Source organism: Cydia splendana, chromosome 3 (assembly GCF_910591565.1).
Source record: "Cydia splendana chromosome 3, ilCydSple1.2, whole genome shotgun sequence".
NCBI lineage: Eukaryota > Metazoa > Arthropoda > Insecta > Lepidoptera > Tortricidae > Cydia > Cydia splendana.
The window spans coordinates 22,099,841-22,123,371 of record NC_085962.1 but is presented as its reverse complement, the minus strand read 5'-3'; the positions used below and the strand labels follow the sequence as shown (position 1 = coordinate 22,123,371).

Sequence of the window (23,531 nt, the reverse complement as noted above, 5' to 3'; positions counted from 1 at the left end):
GTGTGTGTTTGCTGAGCGTAAAACACGAGCGTTCCACGCACACATCGATCGTGTTTCGGCTTCACTTTTGGCAGGTTAGCCGTATGGAGACTATCCGTCTATGCGTTATTAGTTTAAGTTGTCTATGATATTGACATACGTGTTTTAGAAACCTAATGTCTATCCTATATGTCTAATTATCTTATGCATACTTCTAGTTAATTAAAGCCAATTTCCTTTGGTATTTCGTTTCTATGTATCAATTTAATTAACTAGAAAAATAATGACGGATCCGAAGAAAGAATCAGATGATAAGTCATCGCATTTATTATCGAGATATCTTCGACCGGAACGGTTTGACGTTGAACCTACGGCCCCCGCGGCTGGAGATAAGTGGTTGCATTGGCTGTACACCTTCACTAGCTTTCTCACCGAACATACTTCCACCGATGCTACGGATTGTGACGTCTAGGTTCTGTTGTATTACAAGGTGATAAATAAAACTCAGTTGGTCAGTCAGGTGTGCTCCGCGACCCGCCTGTACGCCATGACAGTTGACAACAGAATGTCGACTTGCAGGTAGTTCGCATTGCACTTTTATTGTATAAACGTCACATCTCTTCCTTTTTATAATGATTTATTTATTTTATTTTATGCGTTAGCCATGCAACAATAGTTCAGTCATCTCACATCTGTTTATCTTATAACAGCTAGGTTAATTTAGATTCTAATTCCGACATACTACCACCGGTTCGGAAAACAGCGTTAACCTCAGACCCGAGAAGAACCGGCGGAAGAAACTCGGCGAGGTGTGGACATATTCATTTCTCAACAGTTCAACAATAAACATTTTTTAACAATATAACCTTGGAATATTTACACTATTCCTAGTATCTCTCTCAGTTGCTTAGCGGTCAGCTGGAAGAGATCCTTTAAAGGGATGAGTTCGCCTTTGTACACATTTATTCTATTCTCTTATTGTTATGTACTTGTTTAGCGTAATAAAGTGTTTTAATACAATTATGGTTTTACTTTTACAATATCAGTCTCTCTCCTTCTCCTTTTTTCAGTTTTGAATTTTGAGTCTGCTTTCTTTTATTCAAATTGATAATAACTCGAGGTTTAAATATCTTACGAGTTTAACCTTAATTGATACATATTTTCTTTGGATGCTTACACTTTTCTAGGTATTTTCATTAGCGTTCAAGCTATATACACGTTTCACACAATTAATACCTATTTCGTGAATTTCCAATAAAATTGTAACATACAGGTCGCTTTCCAATAACATCTCGTACATGTACATTATTTATTGGCAACAACTGATTTCCTCAGTTTTACTTGGCTGTTTGATAGGTAATATAGTATAATATATAGATATAATGCAATTTATAATATACGTAAATGGTCCAATGTTAAGTAAAGTAAAAAGTCATATCAGATATCACAACCTATTTAGTTTTACTGGTATGTTATTTACGCAAACCATGATCTATACAAATAGATTTCTATTACTCGGGTAAAATGATGTAGGTACCTACATATTTGACCGTTATTATTATAAATTGCATTGGATACATTATTTTATTACCGTTTTTTAATTATAATACTTGCTGAATACAGTATTGACCTCAATTATATTCAAGTATTGTATATCGACTGTACTGTTAATCTAGCAACTTAATGTTACTTATACAATGAATGATATTATTTATGTTATGAAAACAACTTTAATCCCTGCTTACAATTGGAAGTTGATTTTAGCCTTGACTATAGTCTACAGTAGCCCTTGACTACAATATACACAGCCTTAATTTGACCATGGTTACAGTCACATTAATATTTTTTTTATAGACATTTTGCTTCCCTTTCAATTACTTACAGATATATTATAGAGCAAAACTAGCACCTGTGTATGTTCATTTTGATGGTGGCATATATTGTTTAACTCTAATTATGTATATTTTACAAGGAACCAATGGAATTTCATTACCATGAACACGGTTTCACCGAGTACATTTTCGAAGATTTACTTTATTATTATTCCGTTGCTTTAATAAAACCCTAGGCCATTTTGGGTTTTAGTTCATACTTGGTACTTAGTACCTGTACGATAATTAAACAACGACTTAAGTAAATAACTCTTTGATAATATATATGTACTCTTTCAAATATAGAGGCTCGATCTGCAACCTCAATTTACAAGGTTTGTTTGATTTTGTTAGTTTCAACCTCAACTAGGCAAACTGCAATTTGGTGCAATCAAGATCACGTCTGGTCCTTACGTTTTTATACGTACACAGTATAAATTTCCCACTAACGTGCCTTTTTATTACACTTAATTAAAACGCATCTCTATCTGGGTAACTGTCCGATATTGACGTTCGTATGTGTATGTTTTCACTATTAGGAACAAGTCATATATAAAGTAGCGCAGTGGGAGTGCAAGGTTTCACGCATCGTCACTGATTGGTACTTTGTATTTTTTTCAGCATTTACTTTAGATACCTACACAATGTGTGGCATTGTGACGGACCCAGCGTCTATTTATTTACCTTAAATTGACCTTTGACCTGATTGTAAATTTATAGAATTACTATTGTGTTCTTTTGGCACTAAAATTAGTTGATTGGCTTTAGGTAATTTATTTATTTTTAAAATTATTGTGTTCTTTTGTCACTAAAATTAGTTGATTTGCTTTAGGTAATTTATTTATTTTTGGACTTTAATTTAGTCGGCCCGTCGACTTTTATCGGTACTCATTTAGTCCTAGTGCAGCTTTGCATTTTGAATTGGCCTTTGTAGGCACATTTATCACATGCCGGCACATTTTATCTTTTAGGGGGAAGGCGGCGCCATTATCGCAATCCTGTCTACCTGTTTGTTATGTTTGCCCAAAAACTCTTTCAGTTGCCTCCTAACATTTTATCAAATTTGTTCCCATAATCACTTGTTTATTGTAACTGAAACCCCTAGATTCAATATTTTCCTTTAGATCGGCGGAGGCTCAATTTTTCGCATTGAAATCACATTTAGAATCATAAGGAATAGATTAGATTAGAAATTTCCAAAGTACAATTCTTGTTGCATCAGTCGAAACATGAATCGTTCATACAAACTCTGTTTTTGCGAAAAGTATTCTTGTAATTTGTCGACAGCAACTTTAAAAATGTCCATTACGCTAGCTTCTGAAACGTGCGTACTTGGAAGAGTGCTCGCAGATAGCAGGCACACGACACTCAGGCACATTCTAAAGCGGACAATTAAGACATCATTGTAATACTATCCGTAAGTAAGCACGGAACATGTGCGTTAGGTAAGTACCTTCTAACTACCGAGTTTCTGTACTTAAGGAGTTATCGAAGTAACCTAACGTGTAACAAACAGAACAGGTAGACACATATACATAGGATTGGACCCCAAGACATACATTAAAGTTCAACGAGTCTTTGTGACAATAACCTGAGTTTCACTCCTTAACGTTAATTATAGTCACATATTACTAACAATTTAAATTTTATGGAATTTTTCCTGAGCTATATTTATTTTTAATTCTGAAGAACTTATCATTTGCACTACATGGGCCGATATCCCATGCAGCACTCGCGGAGTTTTCACTCCAATGGTATTTCCTTATTCGGACTTAGGTTCCACTCACGGAGTCTTCACTCCAATTGTAGGTATTTATTTATACGGAACTCGTATCTTGCATAAACTATACATTAATACCATTGTCTTTTCAGCCTATGAAACTCGACTTTATAGTTTTCATATTTATAGGCAAGGTTGTGTCAATGTCTAGTTAGTTATTTTAAATACACCATAGTCGGCATCAGCAACCCCGCCCCACCACCATAACCGCGGTACTTGCATTTGAAAACTCGTTTAAATAATTAAATAAAGAACTTATTTAAGGAGGACAAGGTAAGCATTTCATGAGTTTCCAAATGTAATCGATCACCGCGCAATCATTGCTGGCGCGGCAGAATTATTAAGCATAGCCATACCTTCCCAAGGCCCACGGTCCTACCAGCTGTAGTAGGTACTTTCTAAGTTCGGTGGAAGAATTTTTTACATTTATTCGGAAAATGGTTTTTTTTATTATAATTATTTTCAACAAAATCTGTTTACTGCACACATGTACGACTCTAGATTCTTCAGACTCTCAAGACTCTTAGACCCTTTAGACTTCTTTAGACTATTTAAACTCTTACAATCTTTAGACTCTAACTTAGATTCTGTAGTCTCCTTAGACTCTTTAGACTATTTAGACTCTTTACTTTTTAGACTATTTAGACTCTTTACTCTTTAATCTCTTGAGACTCTTTAGACTCTTTAGACTTTTTAGACTATTTAGACTCTTTAAACGCTTTAGACTTTTTAGACTATTTAGACTCTTTAGACTCTTTAGACTCTTTAGACTGTTTAGACTCTTTAGACTCTTTAGACTCTTTAGACTCTTTAGACTCTTTAGACTCTTTAGACTCTTTAGACTATTTAGACTATTTAGACTCTTTATACTCTAGACTATTTAGACTATTTAGTCTCTTTAGGCTCTTTAGACTATTTACTCTTTAGACTCTTTAGACTCTTTAGACTCTTTAGACTCTTTAGACTCTTTAGACTCTTTAGACTCTTTAGACTCTTTAGACTCTTTAGACTCTTTACTCTTTTAACTCTTTAGACTTTTCAGACTCTTTTCACTCTTTAACTCTTTAAACTCTTCAGACTTTAGGTTCTTTAATCTAACTTATTTTTATTTTTTATTTCCTTATACATATATTATGTGATGTGAAAAGCAGTATGGGTCACATGGTAGCAAAATTATTTTCACTTTGGGCGTTAACACTTGAATCCCTCACTACGCTCAGTATTCCATTTTAATACCTCGCTTCGTTTAGGATTCAATGTTCGCCGTCGCCGTAACCATGACATTTTGCTCCTTAGCGACACAACCTAATGTTTAATTGAAGCAGAGTTGCATCTGTTTTGGTTCGTTCCATTTTAAACAAAACAAAATCAACCCTGAATCGTACACTATAGATTCAAATTTCAATAGCAAATTTCAGACTTTTTCCTTGTATGGCTGGGCCCCAGGAGGGTGAGTGCAATATTAACACAACAACATTTACAACCATAAAAGTATTCCATTTTTGGAGAATACTCGTATTAAGCTTAAGCTTTACGACAAATTTCACCGACAGTATCAGTTTGTTTACTTATTTTTCCTTTTGCATTATAGAAACAAGACCCAGATAATATTATGCTGATTTGGTTAAATAATTTAAATGCATATCTAACTAGCACACGTAAGCTAAGTAGCACCATGTTGTATAGCAGATGATCTGTTGATTTTTATTGAGTCTGACGCTAAATAAAGCGTACACTTATTATTTATTTAGGTAGATGACTTCTGGTTAAAAGTGTTAACCCTATTATGTGAACTATTATTAAGCATTTGTCGTTAATTTGATACATTTGTGAGCTAATAATAAACTACAGCGCACCCAGATATTGTTTCAACAACCGTTAACGCAGACAGCACCACGTTGGTATACTTAGTTACCTGTAGTAAATTACCGGTGAACAGACATATTCAGCACTACACAGCAATATGCGCGACAGTTTATTTATTATACGTTATAACTTTACTTATTTATAACTTAATTATAGTTTTACACGCTTCCTTAAATACACAGTCGCTATAAAAGTTTTATTTCTATTTTATAATAACTTATTTTACTGTATTTGGCTTAATTTCTGTTCACCGACCCGTTTCTTGGAAAGGTAAAAGCATTAAATAGTATTTAAACTGAATAAGACGTTGAAATGTGCCCTATAGTAATAATATTAGCGTAAAAATAGTTCTTTTCTCGATCAAAATATAGTTTAAATACCAGAAGTGCACCTTATAAAGATGTTTATGTGCTCAGAGGTATAAATTAAGTCCACAATGGGTCCATCATACCTGTGCTATTTGGGTCATTCGTCTCCCTCCCTTTTATTGAAAAAATAATTTCAAACTGATAACTTTTTGTCGGTTATTTAGCAACTACATCGATTTTTTTGTTTTTTCTTACGTTCTTTATCCTCGTCGCCATTGTGACGTCTAGGTTCTGTTGTATTACAAGGTGATAAATAAAACTCAGTTGGTCAGTCAGGTGTGCTCCGCGACCCGCCTGTACGCCATGACAGTTGACAACAGAATGTCGACTTGCAGGTAGTTCGCATTGCACTTTTATTGTATAAACGTCACACGGATAATATAAAATTAAAACTGCTAGCGAACCATTTGTCATCTAGTATTTTCATCATCATCAAGGACTGTCAAACCTATGAATCTGCTATTGCTCTCTTAGACAAAGCCTACGTAAAACCCCAAAATGAAATATTGGCTCGCCACGTCCTCGGGACAAGAAAACAAAAGCAAGACGAAAGTATTTCTGAATATTGCCGCGCCTTGCATCTTCTGGCGCAAAAGTGCAATTTCAAGTCCGTCTCAGCTGAAGAACATAAAGAACAAGCTGTACGATACGCCTTTATATCTGGTATCCTGTCGCCTAAAATACGGGAACGTTTGTTAGAAAAATCATCTCTATCAATGGACGTAGCTTATAATCAGGCAGTAACCCTCGAAACAGCCGAAAAGGACTCCGAAACTATGGGTGTTAACATCCCAAGTACATTGAATGCCTTGTCAGTACTGCCTTCACAAGAAGCTACAAATACTCACAATGCTGCTGTCCCTGCTGTCCCTGTACCTCAACCACCAATACGGCGTTGTTTCTTTTGCGGTGGTAAGGTACACCAAAGAATAAAGTGTCCTGCTTTCCACGCTCACTGTCAACTATGTACCAAGAAGGGACACTTTGCGTCAGTCTGCCGGTCTCGTGGCTCTCCCTCCACGAGCAATGCCATCCCGAGTCCCATCGGAAGCTTACCATCTCAAGATTCCTACGAAACCGAATATTCTGCTGCAAGCCCGTCGAGCCTACGAAAAGCTACGGTCGCCATAACTATCAACGACATTCGCGCCGACGCTCTGATTGACACCGGGAGCTCCAAGAGCTACATTGATAGAAACATAGCACAATTAATGAAATTACAGCAATATCCGCACAAAGAAACGATTAATCTAGCATCTCTAAGCAACACGTCACAAGTAGAAAGCATTTGTTTTGCTACGCTCCAAATAGATAATCACACATATAAGCAACGCCTTCTACGCATAGTAACCAACCTATGCGCGGACGTCATCGTCGGCCATGACATACTCAAAACTCACTCCAAAGTCGAGCTCGATTTCGGAGGGACCAGAGAACCGTTACATATTTGCGTAATGGAAGCATCAGTACCGCCAGCATCTGTCTTTACGCACTTATCTGCTGATCTTACGCCCATCGCTATTAAATCTAGACGTCACAACAAAGATGATGAAGAATTTATTCAAGCCGAGATATCTAAACTTTTAAAAGATGGGATTATCGAGCCAAGCGTCTCTCCTTGGCGCGCTCAAGTACTAGTTGCTGGAGGTGGATCTCATCGAAAAAGAATGGTCGTCGACTACTCTAGAACTATCAATAAGTTCACATATCTAGATGCGTATCCTCTGCCTCACATTGAGTCGATAGTTTCGAAAGTAGCGAAATTCAACCACTTTAGCCAGATTGATTTGAAGAGTGCATACCATCAAGTCCCTATTCTTGACAGAGAGAAAATATATACCGCATTTGAAGCTTGTGGTAAACTCTGGCAATTTAAACGTATTCCATTTGGCGTCACTAACGGAGTTGCGGCTTTTCAACGCACTCTCGAACACATAATTGAAAAAGAACATTTACAAGGCACCTTTACTTATCTTGATGACGTCACAGTCTGCGGTAAAAACAAAGAAGAGCACGATAAAAACATACAACAATTCATGGCCGCTGCTAAGAAGTACAATCTCACACTAAACGAACAAAAATGTAATTTCAGCAAAAGTTCCATCAGCCTCCTTGGATACACTGTCAGGGACAACGTTATTGAACCAGATAAAGACCGACTGGAGCCTCTAATAAAACTACCGTTACCGCGCAATACTGCAGAATTGAAGAGAGCTCTAGGGCTATTTGCTCACTACGCTAAATGGGTTCATAACTTTTCGGAAAAGATTCAACCTTTGATTAACAATTCCAACTTCCCTTTAGACGTAAATGCACAGTGTAGTTTTCAACTTCTTAAATCTGATATTAAAAAGGCAGCATTGGTTGCTATTGACGACAAAGAAACCTTGACGGTGGAGACTGATGCATCAGATTATGCTCTAGCCGCGACATTATCACAAAATGGTCGACCGGTTGCGTTCTTCTCGAGAACTTTGTCGGACTGCGAGCGCAAACATGCTTCCGTCGAAAAGGAAGCCTGTGCTATCGTCGAATGCCTTAGAAAATGGCGCCACTACCTTAATCACAGACATTTCATCCTTATCACTGATCAGAAATCCGTAAGCTACATTTTCGACCAAAATCATACTAGCAAAATCAAAAACGACAAGATTGAAAGATGGAGGCTCGAACTGTCATGCTATAAGTATGATATTATTTACAGACCAGGGGCTCAGAATACTGCTGCTGACGCTCTTTCAAGAGTTTGCGCGTTTATGAACAATAATAAGCTATACGAATTGCACGATGCGCTTTCTCACCCTGGGATTTCTAGAATGTATCACTGGATCAAGCTAAAGAATTTACCATACAACTTAGACGATGTCAAAAAGATGACTGCTTCATGTCGCGTATGCGCAGAAATCAAACCACGCTTTGCCAAAGCAAATGGCACTTTGATTAAAGCTTTATCGCCCTTCGAACGCTTGAATGTAGATTTTAAAGGACCTTTGCCTTCGAACACAAACAACAAATATATTCTAACAATAATTGATGAATTCTCACGCTACCCTTTCGCATACGCATGTCCTGACACATCTTCGGCGACTGTCATCAAGTGCTTCAAAGAACTTTTCTTCGAATATGGCCAGCCCTTATATATACATAGTGACAGAGGATCCTGCTTCATGTCGGAAGAAATACAAAGTTTCCTCAAGAAATGTAACATTGCCACTTCTCGCACTACTCCCTACAACCCTCAGGGTAACGGGCAAGTGGAAAAGCTTAACGGCACCCTCTGGCGAACTATACAGCTGTCCTTAAAATCGAAGAACCTGCCCATCGAAAACTGGGAACAATTCTTGAAACTTTCTCTCCACTGCGTACGATCGCTCCTTTGCACTTCGATAAATGCCACTCCACACGAGAAGCTATTTAATTTCCCTAGGAGGACACCAGTCGGCGAGTCGCTTCCATCATGGCTCGTTCCGGGACCTGTCTTACTTAAGAAATTTGTTCGATCGAAAACAGACCCCTACGTAGAAGAAGTCGAGTTACTACACAGTAATCCGAACTACTCGTATGTACGACGACGTAATGGCCAGGAGTCTACCGTATCTAACAGACACTTAGCGCCTCTTCCCTTATCGGTTGATGAAGGCTCTATACCCGACGGAACGGCTACTGATGGAGGATCTGATATTCCCACATTAGACGAAGAACAAGAAAATCCTGTTGATGCAGGTACACTTAATAATGACCAAGAGATCTACAGTACTCCACCACAAGAAGCTCCGCCTTCACGCATCTTCCGTAGATCTACGAGGTCTAAGAAGATGCCTCAACATCTTAACGACTACATCCTGGATCCGAACGAAGAAATCATAGAGGGGGAGAATGACATATAATCTCCTTTTGCCTTCTACATATTGTCTATGATATTGACATACGTGTTTTAGAAACCTAATGTCTATCCTATATGTCTAATTATCTTATGCATACTTCTAGTTAATTAAAGCCAATTTCCTTTGGTATTTCGTTTCTATGTATCAACGACCAACGCTAAAAGTCGAAAATCCAACAACGCTTGATAAAATCGTCACCGCCGTCGTGTGCATAAATACACATATATCCCATGTATCTCATATATATTATATAGTGTCCGACCGAAGGTTCGGTTTCGGTTTCGGTTTCGGCCAAAAAATCATGTTTCGGCTGGAGTTTCGGTTTCGGCCAAAAACCAGCCGAACCTTTCGGCCAGGCCGAAACTTACGAAATGGTACTTTGGACAAAGACCAAAAGTTGGGGAATTAAGTAGGACAACAATATGAATACCTACATACCGGGTGTGGCCTGTAACATGAGCAAATAATTAAAACATAGATTGTACTCCTCAAACGGTGACACTTTTGTTCAACAACTTTTAAAAATTATGAAGTATTTAGACTCCCTAGCTTTCATACAAAATAAATATTATCTTTAATGGACGCCATCGCCACGCCATATCATTGTGATTGACGTTGCTTGTCACGCCTTAAACATAATAAAATTCGCAATACATTGCGTCTTAGAATAAACTTTAAAGTGTATTAAAAATCAAACCCCAAGTTATTTTTAAAAATCGCTGAATAAATGTTGGTCAGTATGTGGAGTACAGCATACTGTTTAATTTTTTGCTCATATTACAGGCCACACCCGGTATACTGATTTATGTATAGGTACAGAAATTAATTGGTTTATTAAGTATAAAATACAATTCCACTAATGAGGGCGCCACTGGACGGTCGACGCAGTCTTAAGAGGCTGGCAATACCTATAACGCGCACACTGTCTAATTGTATCGGAGTGAATGAGATAGCACTGTCGCATGTTACTGGGCCCTGGGCAAGAGAATAATAAGAAAACTCATCATCTTCCTCGCGTGATACCGGAATTTTTGCCGAGCCGTGGCAATGGGAATGGGAGCCTGGGGTCCAATTGACAACTAATCCCAAGAATTGGCGTAGGCACTAGTTTTTACAAAAGCGACTGCCATCAGACTGATATTTTAACCCAGAGAGTAAACTAGGCCTTATCGGGACTAGTCCGGCTTCCTCACGATGTTTTTCCTTCACCGAAAACCAATAGTATTTAAATATCAAATGATATTTCGTATATAAGTTCCGAAAAACTCATTGGTCCGAGCCGGGGTTTGTACCTGCGACTTTCGGATTGAAAGTCGCACGCTCTTACCGCTAGGCCACCAGCACTTAAGGAAATAATAAGAAAACTATTGTAATAAAAATAAACGTGGATTATTTGTGTAATATTACTCGTTAACGGTTTAGGTATTAAATATTTACACATTGTGATTTAAATTTCAGATACATAAGTCAAAAAAACAAAGATATTAGAACCGTTGAATGGTAATTTTAAGCAGGGCCGGATTAAACATGTCGGGGCCCCCAGTATCAGGTCGGCCCGAGTCGAACGATGTCTTTTTCGCTCTTATTCACTCACTTATTCAGTCATTTTCCTACATACCTCTAATGGTAAATTTTAAGCGAGGCTAAAGGCTACGCTCAACTAGTGCCGCAAAGTTGATTTTCTCAATAGTTTATATTTTGCGAGGCTGAACAGTTGACAATTGATTAAAACGAATAAAAAACTCTTAAAAGTGTCCCCAGTACAGTTTATCATACGAATGCTCGACCTTAGCCTCACTTTTTACCTCAATTTACCATTGGTTTGTGTTCCACATTTCCTCTACATCAGCTTAGAATTTAGCCTCGCTGCACCATGCTCGGCCTGCGGTCTGGCTTTTTAATACAATGGTCACAATGGACATTGGTTGGAGTCTGTGCTCAACTACTTATCCTGAAGCCTGAAGCACGGCTTTGACTTCGCATGAAAGTTCGCCTCACTGGGGAACTTCGGACTATAAGGCCCAGTTGAAGATCGGTACCCGGCCTTGCGATATTTATGAACAAAAAATTTCGCGCTCGCTGCGCTAGGGTTTATGGTTGGTTTTTTAGTTGACCCTATATCTACATGTTAGCTTGACTGGTGAATGAATAGAGTTAGACCAAGAAAATTCTACAATGATTTTGATAGCAGTGCAACTAGTGCAAATGTTATTTATACTTACGTCATAATTTCATAGAAGTTTTGACGTTTAAAATAACACTTGCACTGCGTGTGTTATCAAAATCGTTGCAGAATTATCTTGGTCTAACTCTAGTAATTTTCTTAAAAAACTGCTTAAGTAACATCAATTTCAAGGACATTGGGTGTTGACAGCCCCATAATATGTGTGTAAAAGCGGTTTTATGACATTTTTTCAACGATTTTAACAAATCTACAAAAGGTTCGGTTTCGGTTTCGGTTTCGGCCGAAACTAGAGCCAAAGCCGAACATTCGGTTTCGGTTTCGGCAAAAAAACATGTTTCGGTCGGACACTAATATTATACTACTCTATGATGTATCCATTTGTGTCATTCAAACGCTTTTTTAACGCGCGTTGAACAAGCGCCCGTGCGCATAGGCCTAACCGGTCATAATAAGGTAATTAAACCTATACCTACCTAGAGATTTTGAAAAAGTTATAAAGCTCCATCGACAAACCTATCTGCCTTAAATTTGACACATATCTTTGACACATATTAGGTGCATATTAGACATGAATCTAGGATATACCTGGATCTGGCATGAGTGGTGGGGGTAACTGACAGAACGGGATAGTCTTATGTATCTTTAGACTCCTCCACACTTGGGCGCGAATCGCGGCGCGTAGCCGCGATTCACGCGCATAGTTTGGAGGGGGCTTTTCAGTAGGAGTAGCAGCGAAAGAGCTATTATTGTTTGTCCTTGTCACAGTCTCACATTTTATTTGTTCCCCACCTTTTTTTTAGTATGGATAATGGTGGGCATCAAATGAATTCGACCAATCACAGTGTCGCATTTGCTGCGCATTTGCGTATGTTTTGTCCCTCACCGAGGCACGCGTATACCACTTCTATATGATCCTACCTTCTATGATATTAGACCAATATTAGACATACCCATCTATCGTCAACTTTGATTTGTTATATATTTTATCAAGCGTGTTAAATTATTTAATTATTTTTATAAGTTTAAAATGGCACCGAAAAATGAAGCATCGATAAAAATCGTATGTGATATTGATACCATTATTTCTACTAGATCATTTTCTATATAGTCTTATCTTATCGGAAAGAGAAGAGTCGTGGAATGTATTAAGCCCCATACATTCAACGACTCTTCTCTTTCCGCACAGACTCTACCTATATTTTGGCCACGCCGAATTTATAATTTGGATAATGTTCCAACCGTCTCAGGATCCTGTCCAAGAACTAATGCGCATAAAGTTTCGCGCGAAATGCCAGTTTCGCGCGCTCGGACGGCTCGTGCTCGAGAACCGGTACTGGCTCATAGAGGGCGTTGACGAGTACGAGGGTTTGGACGACGTGAAGCGGCGGGTAGAGCAAGCCGTTAGGGGCAAGCATAAGAAGAAACAGTTGCTGAACATAAACGTTAGATGTCACTTTTGTTCCATGTCTTTGAGTGTAGATAGATGAACCAAAAATTGCACTGTAGTAGTATGAAATTACACGTATGGCAGGGATTTACGTATAAATGCCGTTAAAAACCCGTAGTATAAAATAATATATGCTTATCTTATAACTGTCAGGAACAACAATCTCTGTAATATCTGTGGTTTGTGTTTCTATGGAACTGGCATACCTACCTATCTAAAGCTGATCTAAAGACATCTGTTTTTCTTTAAACGATTGTAGAGCCATCTGCGTTAAGCTTTGCGCGTTTATGCTATTTTTTTCAGGATAAAGCATTACTGAACAAGTTTGCGGAAGAGCGAACACCGCAAGAACAGCAATATCTCTACCGCATTTTGGGTGGCTTGAAGTGCTTCAAACGTTATCCTAATGTAGGTGACTCTTACTGTGATGGTAGATTTTATTTATACTTAAGTAGATATGTTCGGAACGTTTCGTTCGAAATGTTTGTTAGAGAAATTAGAATCTCGTTGTGTTGTTTATTGGGATTAGTTGTTTTTTGTTCGAAAACTTAAAGTTTGATAGGATTTATTTTATGACATAAGGTATGTAGGTACGGCAGGTACTTACCTTAATATGTACCTATGTAGTCGCGAGTTACGAGTTAGGGCCGATACAGACGGACTGCAAACCCACTGCAATTTGTATGGAAACTGCACGCAAACTGCACGCCAACTGCAACGTCGGCGGGCAGTTCCCATATAATATAAGTTGAAGTCAGGTTGCAGATCGTTCTGTACCGGCCACCTAATATGCATGGTGCCGGCCCTTAAACGGAGTCGCGTGCTAAGCCTTCCACCCAGTTAGCTTCCTTAGTCATCATCATCATCTTCCTCACGTTGTCCCGACTTTTGCCACTAGAGCCTGACGGGGAAAAATGTAATATTTTAATCATCATCTTAAAACATGGAAAACTAACTGCCTCGGGCGAGACTCGAACTTGCGACCCCGGGATGCCAGCCCGGCCCTCCACCGAGATTAATAATTACCGAGACAGGCCGGTTAATAGCGAATATTTCCACCATATCCTTCATATCCGGCTTAGGGCCGGTTCAGACCAACTGCAACCCGACTGCAATTTGTAGGTATGGGAACTGCACGCCGACTGCACGCCAACTGCAACGTCGGCCCTTAGAGGACGGCTAGTGCTAGTGATATCTACCATAAGAGCACACTTCTTAAACGGCTACCCCCTAAGGCGCATATGAGTCATACAGGATATGTAACAAAAATATTGGGGATCCGTTTAAGGGCATATTCGGTATCGTGTTCTGTTTAGGGAAAAGTAGATATAGTTTTCAAACTTTTCTGCCTCCTACTGCCTTGCAATTGAATATTTTGACTTGATATAAAAGCACGTGAAGAGAAAACTCGCAGCGGCGACATACTTCAAGTACTACGGTCCGAATCGCGTGATCGTGCGTCAGCACCACGAGGCCCACGCCATGTACTTCGTGGTGACCGGAGACGTGACCGTCAGCCAGCTGGTGTACGACGAGCTGCTGCAGCAGCACGTGTCGGTCGACGTCGGCACCATGGCCGCCGGAGACATGTTCGGGGAGGTGTCGCTGCTCCATAATATACCGAGGACTGCTACTGTCACCACCAATGGTAATATGTTTTAGTGTTATTCTATTTTTTTTGTATTTTGGTCCATTTTATTTAAAGTTATACAGTCAAGGTATTAAATATCGACACGGACAAAGTGCCAAAAATATGTGTACGCGACCTTGTTGCCCATACGTACCTACGTTAAGGTGGTGTGTAGATTTTTTTTACATTTCGTTCGTGTCGATATTTTAATACATTGACAATTTTTATTCTTATTTCGATAGATTTGAGATCGTTTATGTTATTTCTTAAACGTGGATGACTGAAACATGTTCTGATGTTTATCAAAGTAGGTATGTAGACTTAATACGATTAATTCTCAAAAACCATTAATTCTTCTTTTCACCCTCTATCATTTGATTGGCCTTCGTTTGGTCCATCCATACTGTACGCGACACTTTTTATAGCTACTTAGTACTTCTTATACTTATCTAAAGGATGATGTTCCGCTCCCATACAAATTTGGCCCAACACTCGCTAAACATGGGTGGTATATTGTTAGGCTCCAAACATGAAATGAAAGTCCCGATAGTTATTAGAAATTCACGGACACTTCACAGAACATTATAAAAGCGGAATTTATCTACGATTTTGAGGTTAGGAATTCTGCCTTGTATCGGGCCATGTTAAATATTATTAAGCCTTATTACAACAATAAGGTGCCGTAAATAGTGTAAACATATCGATGATATTGGACGTTTAAAGGCTGTCAAGGAACAAAAAACGAATGAGTTGGTACAGTCAACGGTAAAAATATGGGCGTAAACAACTTACTCAAAAATATGTCCCATAGTTCTTAATTCACTGACATAAGAGTTATGGGACATATTTTTGAGATGATTTGTACACCCATATTTTTAGTGTTGACTGTATTAGGGTAATACATTTTTGATATAAAATAATATATTTAATACGACTTCCTTAAATGAATAAGACATAGCATGCGAACCGGAATAGACTATAACAACTAGAGCTGTTTTATAGTAAAAATTGTTATAGCATCCAATGTAAAACCAATCACTTAAGTAAACATATTTACTTTAATTCCAGAGAGAGAAGAAATACAGTACTTAACAATCACAGGATTGTTATAATGAATTCGATAAGTAGCTCATTCCAAAAAAGAATGTTTCAAAAACAAATGTTTGCCTAAAAGGCACTTAATAATAAACTTAATTTATTTCAAAGAAGTTAGAATTCCTATTTTGTAGGTTTATCATATAGGTAATTTATGAAAAAAAGTTAGATACTTATATTATATTTTTCCCTTTATTTTAATGTATTTTTAAGTCTTAACTACTTTCGTGTTATTCATATTCATACCCTGATATCAAATAAGATTTTATTAAAAAAGTTAATCAATTTTAAAGAAGTAAAAAACGACTTCAGTGGGGAAAGCCGGTGAAAGCTAATTGTAAATTGGTGCTCTTCTAGATTTCATACAATACTATCAAATAAATATGTAATAATTAATGTGAAAACACAATCCATAGCGACTCTATTCGTTCCATATTCGTTCGCTGTTCACTTTTGAATTAAGTCATTTGGGTATGTTACAATGAAAGTCATTAGAATAAAAAGTTTTTACTGTATCGCAGTTCTTTTTGCAATTTTGATACTTAGTGCTTAAAACAGTATGTCGTTAGTGGTATGAAGGTTTTTCTTTGAAGTGAGCGTTATTAGCATCAACAGGAACATCGTAGAAAAGTATTTTGCTGCCATACTTTTTTGTTTGGCTCTGGCCCGTTCACTGGGCTCTGAACGTCCATTTATGAAATCTAATGGCGTGGGATGTGTTGATTTGGTTTAATTACTCTTTAACTTATTTTCTTTACTAACAAGTGTCCGTTGGAATCGAATATATGTATGAGATTGTAAGAAATATGATAAAATTTATCGTATATATAGCATGCTTATCGAATCGCAGGCCAAATTCGGCATGATCCTTTATCAAGAGCAGAAGTACTTAAATAAAATTCAGCTAATTACAGTGAACACATTATTTCCTTTCAAGACATCGCTGCAAGTCGACAGTGTCTTGGCGGTCAATATTTGTTTGCCGTTACCAAGTAACCAAATGTGATGGTTAACTGGGGTTACAATACAACATACTACGGTTTTACCTGAATACCTACTCAAATAATTAATATATGTTACATACAGTTTTGATTTTCTATATCGTTAAAGTTACCAAACTAATTTTGGTGCAATGTAAGGTTCCTTCACGGGCGACCTTTTCTCGAATCTCATCGAAATTTGTTTTACCGAAGGTCACTGTGAGTTGTTGGCGTTGATGAAGGAAGACTTTAAGAATGTACTGCAGGAGTCATTGCAGAAGCAATGGGACGAGGTGCGACGCGCCATGTCAGCGTTTACTTACTTCGATAGTTTCGATGAGGTGAGATACCTACTTAACTACCTAGCCTCTTAAGGTCCCATAGTACTAATTAATAATTCAGCCTGTATATACCTACCACTGCTGGGAACAGGCTTCCTCTCATGCGCGAGAGGGATGCGGATTGGGGCCTATACATACAACTTAGAATTTATTCCGCAGATGTAGGTACGCAGGTTTCCTCACAGGTACGCAGGTTTGTCATGCGGTCTAAAAAGCACGACCTAGAAAGGCAGATTATCCTGGGTCAAATAGAGGGCAAGCGAGCGCAAGGAAAAGCACCCACGAGATGGTCTGATGTTGTGAAGAGGGTGGTTGGCGGCAACATGCAGTACGTGACCCATTTGGCCTATGATCGCACACTGTGGAGACGTAGCATACATGGTCGCGATCCTCAGCAGTGAGGGACCGAGGAAGAAGAAGAAGGTTTCCTCACGATGTTTTACTTCACCGAAAAGCTAGTGATAAATATCAAATGAATTGTACTAAAAAAGTTGTTACTACATCAGGTAGCCCGGCGCGAAGGCTGTATAGTAGCGAAAATGAAGTCATACGAGCGGAACGAGACTGTGCTGGGGGACGGAGCAGGAGTGCCGAATTTCGTGTACTTCGTACTGTCCGGGCGCTGCCAGATGATTGAGTCGCTGCAGGTTATCGTCAGTAAGCACCTCAGCCGCAACAACTATACGTTGTACGATCCCTATGTAAGTACCTACCTGCTAAGGGTTCCCAACACTTCCAACTATTCATGTCCATGTCATGTCCTAAATTTATTTTACGAATATTTTAAGCACTTGAACAACTTTTTCGGGCGAACCAAACTTATAAATTTAATGGTGACCATATTTTTAGATACCTGAAGAGGAAAGTGAAAAAGATTTGGAGGAAAAATGGTTTGCCGCCTATAAAAATAGGAGAAGAAGTACTTTTGAAGATAAATCTGAGATGGAAGCAGCCACATCTCAGCATAGACCGAGCAAAGGGGTTTTGAGAAGCAGTCGCTTGTTGAAATCAGAAAGTGAGAAAAAGGGAGAGCAATCGGTCACACTTGTGGATGTGCCACCGAGCAGTGAGGAAAGCACTCAGAATTTTCTGCTTCCTAGTCAACACAGGCAGTCTGTCAGGTTACTTTTTCTTATACCACTTATCAGGCAGTATCGATTTATTAAGATTTTATTAAGTACTTCACTTTAAAATTAACAGTTTTGATGACCTCGTTAATACAATGATTTGCACACACTGAAGAAATTGAACAGTTTAAGCGAATCATGTCGCCCCGCCCAAGAGCGAGCGGTTTGTAAAAATGCGCGAGTAATTGTATCTCAAGCTTGTATCTCAAGCTCATTATTGTGAATGTGAACCTACGATTATTAATATTAAAGATAAAATATTTTTAAACTGCGCGCTATTTATTCCCCAGAGCACCCGTAGGCCCGTACCTACTTTCATAGACGTAACATACAAATAAACACGGCAAAAGTAGGACCGACTTTCGTTGTTTATTGTAAGTTTCTACGTAGGTATCATGCGTACGTAACATGCGTTTCGATTTTAGACGCCACTACTTGAGCGTAGGTGGTTTTGATTCCCCAACGCAGTCTCTATTTTCGAACATCTGAATTGACTATAGAATTCTTAATGATATTTCAGAGTAAGTGTGGCAGTCCCCGCCGATTCACAAGAGGATTCCAAGAATAAGACCGAACAGCTGCGATCAGCTGATTTAAGAACATGTTTCATGCAGGTTAGCCAAGCTCCGCTGTCATTAACATCCCAACCGGAACATAGTGAAGTGTTTTCAGAATCCAAGACTTTTAGTTAAGGACATAAAGCTGTTTCTATAAAAATAATACGAAATTTCGTAGAAACAAACCTTTAAGACCTTAATTATACTTTATGAGCATTAGCTCCATAAAATGCATCTTGGTCAGAGAGAATGACTTAGCCGTTTGCTAATCTGCTGGAAAGACTTCTTATTGACTTGTCCCTAACATAGTCTAATAAAACATGGCCTTCTATTCCCAGAGTGACACAGGCCTACGTCACAACAACATGGCCGCTATATATAGCGCTATCGCATATTATCATATAGCGCTGTCGCATGATGACGTAGGCTTGTGTCAGTTAGGTGACCTAGAAAAGACGGGAATGGAGTACCAGGCGGAGTATATTATTATACCATGGTCCCTAAATTTGGCAGTGTCCAAAATGCTGTAAGGTGCAGGGGGGTAATTTAGACTGCGGGGAACTTAATTTAGACTAAACGAAATATCTTCCATCTTTTACATTATTAACTAGAGTGCCATATATGTCCAGATAGCAAAAATATGTGTTGTTGTTGTGTGTGTTGTGTCTGACTCTAGTTAATAAAGCCGAAGCATATTAATTGAGTACCTGCACCGCAGCGCAGGTAATAAGGTGTGAAGTTTCGCCCTTAATATCTGTTTAAATATTGATCCTAACGAAAATGCCTTTTTACCTATAATGTTTGTATGTACCTAATGTACACATAGAGTTAAAACCAAGAAAAGTCTGCAGAGATTTTGACAGCACACGCAGTGCAGGTGTTGTTTTAAACGTCAAACTTCTATGAAATGATGACGTATAAATAACACTTGCACTGCGTGTGCTGTCAAAATCTCTGCAGAATTTTCTTAGTCTAACTTCTATGTATGAGAACATTTTTATGCGGGCCAATACATATGTTTATCTATCTGTACCTTAACTCATTCTGCAGGTATGCATCTTCAACCCTGGTTCTACGTTCGGTTTCGGCGAGAACATGCGCGACCGGCGCATCGTCGCGGTCACGCCCGTCGACTGCATGCTGCTGCCCAAGGTCTGGCTGCTGCAGCGGAACACTGCCAACATCTGGACACGGATACAGCACTATCTCGAGAAGAAGGTGACTTTTAGTCAGGGCCCGAATACCGGTATATTTTTCATAAAAACGAACCGGTATTAAATTTCGGTATCACGGTTGTTTATGTATATTTTTGCACTTAATTTAACTAATCTGATCAATCATTATCCTTACCTAAATACTATTCTATAATATCAAATAAATATTGTGAATGGTATGATGAGATATTTAGATTTTTAGTTATACCGGTAACGATGCTTTTAGTCAATATAGTCTTGCCCTGCCTATCTGTCCTAAGAAGCAGTTTTACAAGGGTCATCTTTGGGTCGCTGAGCTGTAGGTATCAATGGGGAGACACTCCTCTTTTCGGGCAAACTCGGCTCAATTTCGGCTCAGCATTGTTCCGAGCAATTATTAGAGTTGGCATCACTTGACGTCCTTTTGCGTGCACGACCACAGATATGAGATAAGATAAAGACTAGAATTTTGACAACAATGAAAATGTAGCAATCACATAATTCTGAGCCTTTCAAACAAGTCGGAAAAGTTACTTTCACAGTCTTAGGAACGTAAAGCGGTGGGTAAACAAATGTGTATTACAATTTGTTTCGCAGATTCCCAATAAGCGTAAGCTGTTCGAAGAGTTGGTGTCGGCGCGCCGCTGGCAGGAGTACCGCGACCAAGTGGTGTCGGACGTGGTGGCGCGCTCCAAAGCTGTCAACTTCACCACTGTGCACGACGTGCCTTACTCGATACGCCTGGAGGAGATGTTCAATATTTAAGCTTTTTTTTTAAGTGTAATTGTGTAATTTCTGTTTGGTAATGAATCTAATTTTATTTTAGTTAATTTTCAAATAAATGGTATTAAATTGTATTTACGGTTCATTGACACGTGCTTGTGAATGTTTTTTTGGTTTGTTAGAGTATTTTACTGCTCGGACTCTTATGATTCCACTGGTCTCTGTCCCTAGCAATTCCCTGTCAATTACTTTCGAATGCATCCTGGTCCTCTCGTCACCTTCGCTTGGGCTTGTCTGGCCGCCTGTGACCGTCGTGTGGCAACTACTAGAGAATTTAGACGTCTAAATTCTCTTTGCAACTACTAAGTGTTCAAGCCAGGATAAAGCATACTCTGTGCGCATATGGCAGGAGTGGTTGGCTGCGTCCCTTAGATCGGTAGCGAGCTTTAGGTCCATTCATAAGTGCATCCTACCCTATTAATTCAGTAACTTTGTCGAATTTTGTAACCTGGCTCTTTTGCGTCAAATCCTATTAGTTACTTCTGATTTTTTGCAGACTTATTTATGATGTTAGCCTAATGAATAATACAAGTTTGTGACTTTGAGCACCGAACGCAAATTTGTCAAATATCGAAAAACCCGCGAAAATTTCGGTTTTCTTTTAGATTTGGGCGATTATAACCCTAAAGGACTAGTTTTTGATAGTGCCTTCTCAGGGCGTATTTAAAGTGGACTAGATGGGCTACAGTAGGTACGAGACTAAAATTGTCGCTGTACATTTAAGACGATAGGTAGGCCCAATGCCCTTGAGCGTCTAGGTGGAGCTAAGCGCTCTGTACCCGCACCACCTGCTTACCCCGCTCACTGCGATAGTATACGTGAATTTGTATCGCTGCACCGCCACGAGGTTCAAAGAATAAGATACAGCCCAGAGGCGCGCAGTTGGCGCTATACTCGTATAATCTTTTGTTTGCAGATATTTTGTTGTTTGAGTATGAGTAGATCATGCATTTAGTTGAGGTCGTAAATTACATTTCACGGTTAATGCGACTCGCGTCCCGCTTAATACGCCAAATAAAATTATATTATTATTATATATTACTTACCCATCCCGTTACACACCGTGCACGTTTGTGTAATTGACATAACCGTCGTATTGGTAGAGTGTCATTCCCCTCCGGTCGACTTTGGCCACTTCCAAATTTGTCTCTTTCCATCAAACTTGTCCACTTCCTAATTCGTCCACTCCAACATCGTCCTTTTCCTAAGTTGTCACTTTATAGATTCCGAAGTTGACTACTTCCTAAATTATCACTTCCCTATTCGTAATTTCCTAACATGTCCATTTCCAGAATCGCAAACTTCCCAATTTGTTCATTCCTACAACATCCTTTTCCTTGATAGTCAGCTCCCTATAGTGTACAGTGACTGCTTGCCAACAGAAGGACTGTATGCTTATTTGTCACCGCCCTGAGGGTACGGGGACTGTTTAACTTCTTACTTAGGGGTCATCCATTAATTACGTCACACGAATTTCTAGGTTTTTTTACCCCTCCCCCCTCCTTGTCACACTTGGTCACATTTGGCAAACCCCTCCCCCCTGGTGTGACGTCACATTTCTTCAACGAAATATTTTTCTCAAAAGAAATATTAGTAACTAGACGGGCCCGCAGCTCCGCTCGCGTAAATGAAATAAAGAGTGTGTCAACCCTGCCAGGGTTCATAACGGTGATAGGGATTTCTTATTTGTACCCGTTATTTGGATAACTTAATACGCAAAATATCTGAAAAAAATTATGTGATTTGATAAAAGGCAAAATTATACTTTTCTAATTCATAAATATGTTTCTGACAACACACTGACATCCATGCAGGACTTAGTTTCAAGTCCCAATGTACGTTACACGATTTTTAGGAGCCGAAATGGTTAAAATACTCGTAGAACCTTATATATGTGGTATTATCTATGAAAAGGGACCTTATTGTCGATGGCGCTTACGACACTAACATCGATGAGCACTAAACGTAGTAGTTTAAAATTGGTGATTCTGGCCCATTTTAGTTATTTTGATTTCCAATTTAGCAATTAAGTTTCTTTGATTACTGGAACATTCAATGTTGCTGTCTATCCAATGCGGAGGTCAATTTATGTTATGTGACGCTGATGAACTTATCAGTCATCGGGTTTAAGGTCCCTTTGTAGTTTTTTTATAAATAACTCGTATACGGTGACTTGTAGCAATAAATGTTCTGACACATAAGTAATCTACATCAAATTGTCTACATTAAGGCGCGGTGTGTAGTAAAATGCACTTTTTTGTCACCATATTTACAGACTTTTACAAGGATTTCATGCATTATTTTCTAGTATGTATAACTTCAGTCCTTGAACTACGTTATTGCTTGTCAGAAACACGACGGCTCATTATTTTCTCGATAGAATCTTAAGTTGAAAACATGCCTAACACAGTCTTTATTTCCTTATGTTAGAAGTACTAGGACGAA

General features: G+C 38.7%; 1 protein-coding gene across 1 annotated transcript; it reads left to right on the top strand.

Moving 5' to 3' along the window:
• Positions 1-12,872: 12,872 nt before the first annotated feature.
• Positions 12,873-21,160, top strand: LOC134806606 (uncharacterized). Its single transcript, XM_063779929.1, has 10 exons — positions 12,873-12,993; positions 13,181-13,375; positions 13,684-13,788; positions 14,773-15,028; positions 17,299-17,426; positions 17,933-18,127; positions 18,276-18,547; positions 19,074-19,167; positions 20,161-20,328; positions 20,901-21,160. The coding sequence occupies exons 1-10, from the start codon at positions 12,961-12,963 to the stop codon at positions 21,066-21,068; spliced, it is 1,614 nt and encodes a 537-aa protein (XP_063635999.1). The 5' UTR covers positions 12,873-12,960; the 3' UTR covers positions 21,069-21,160.
• Positions 21,161-23,531: the final 2,371 nt, after the last annotated feature.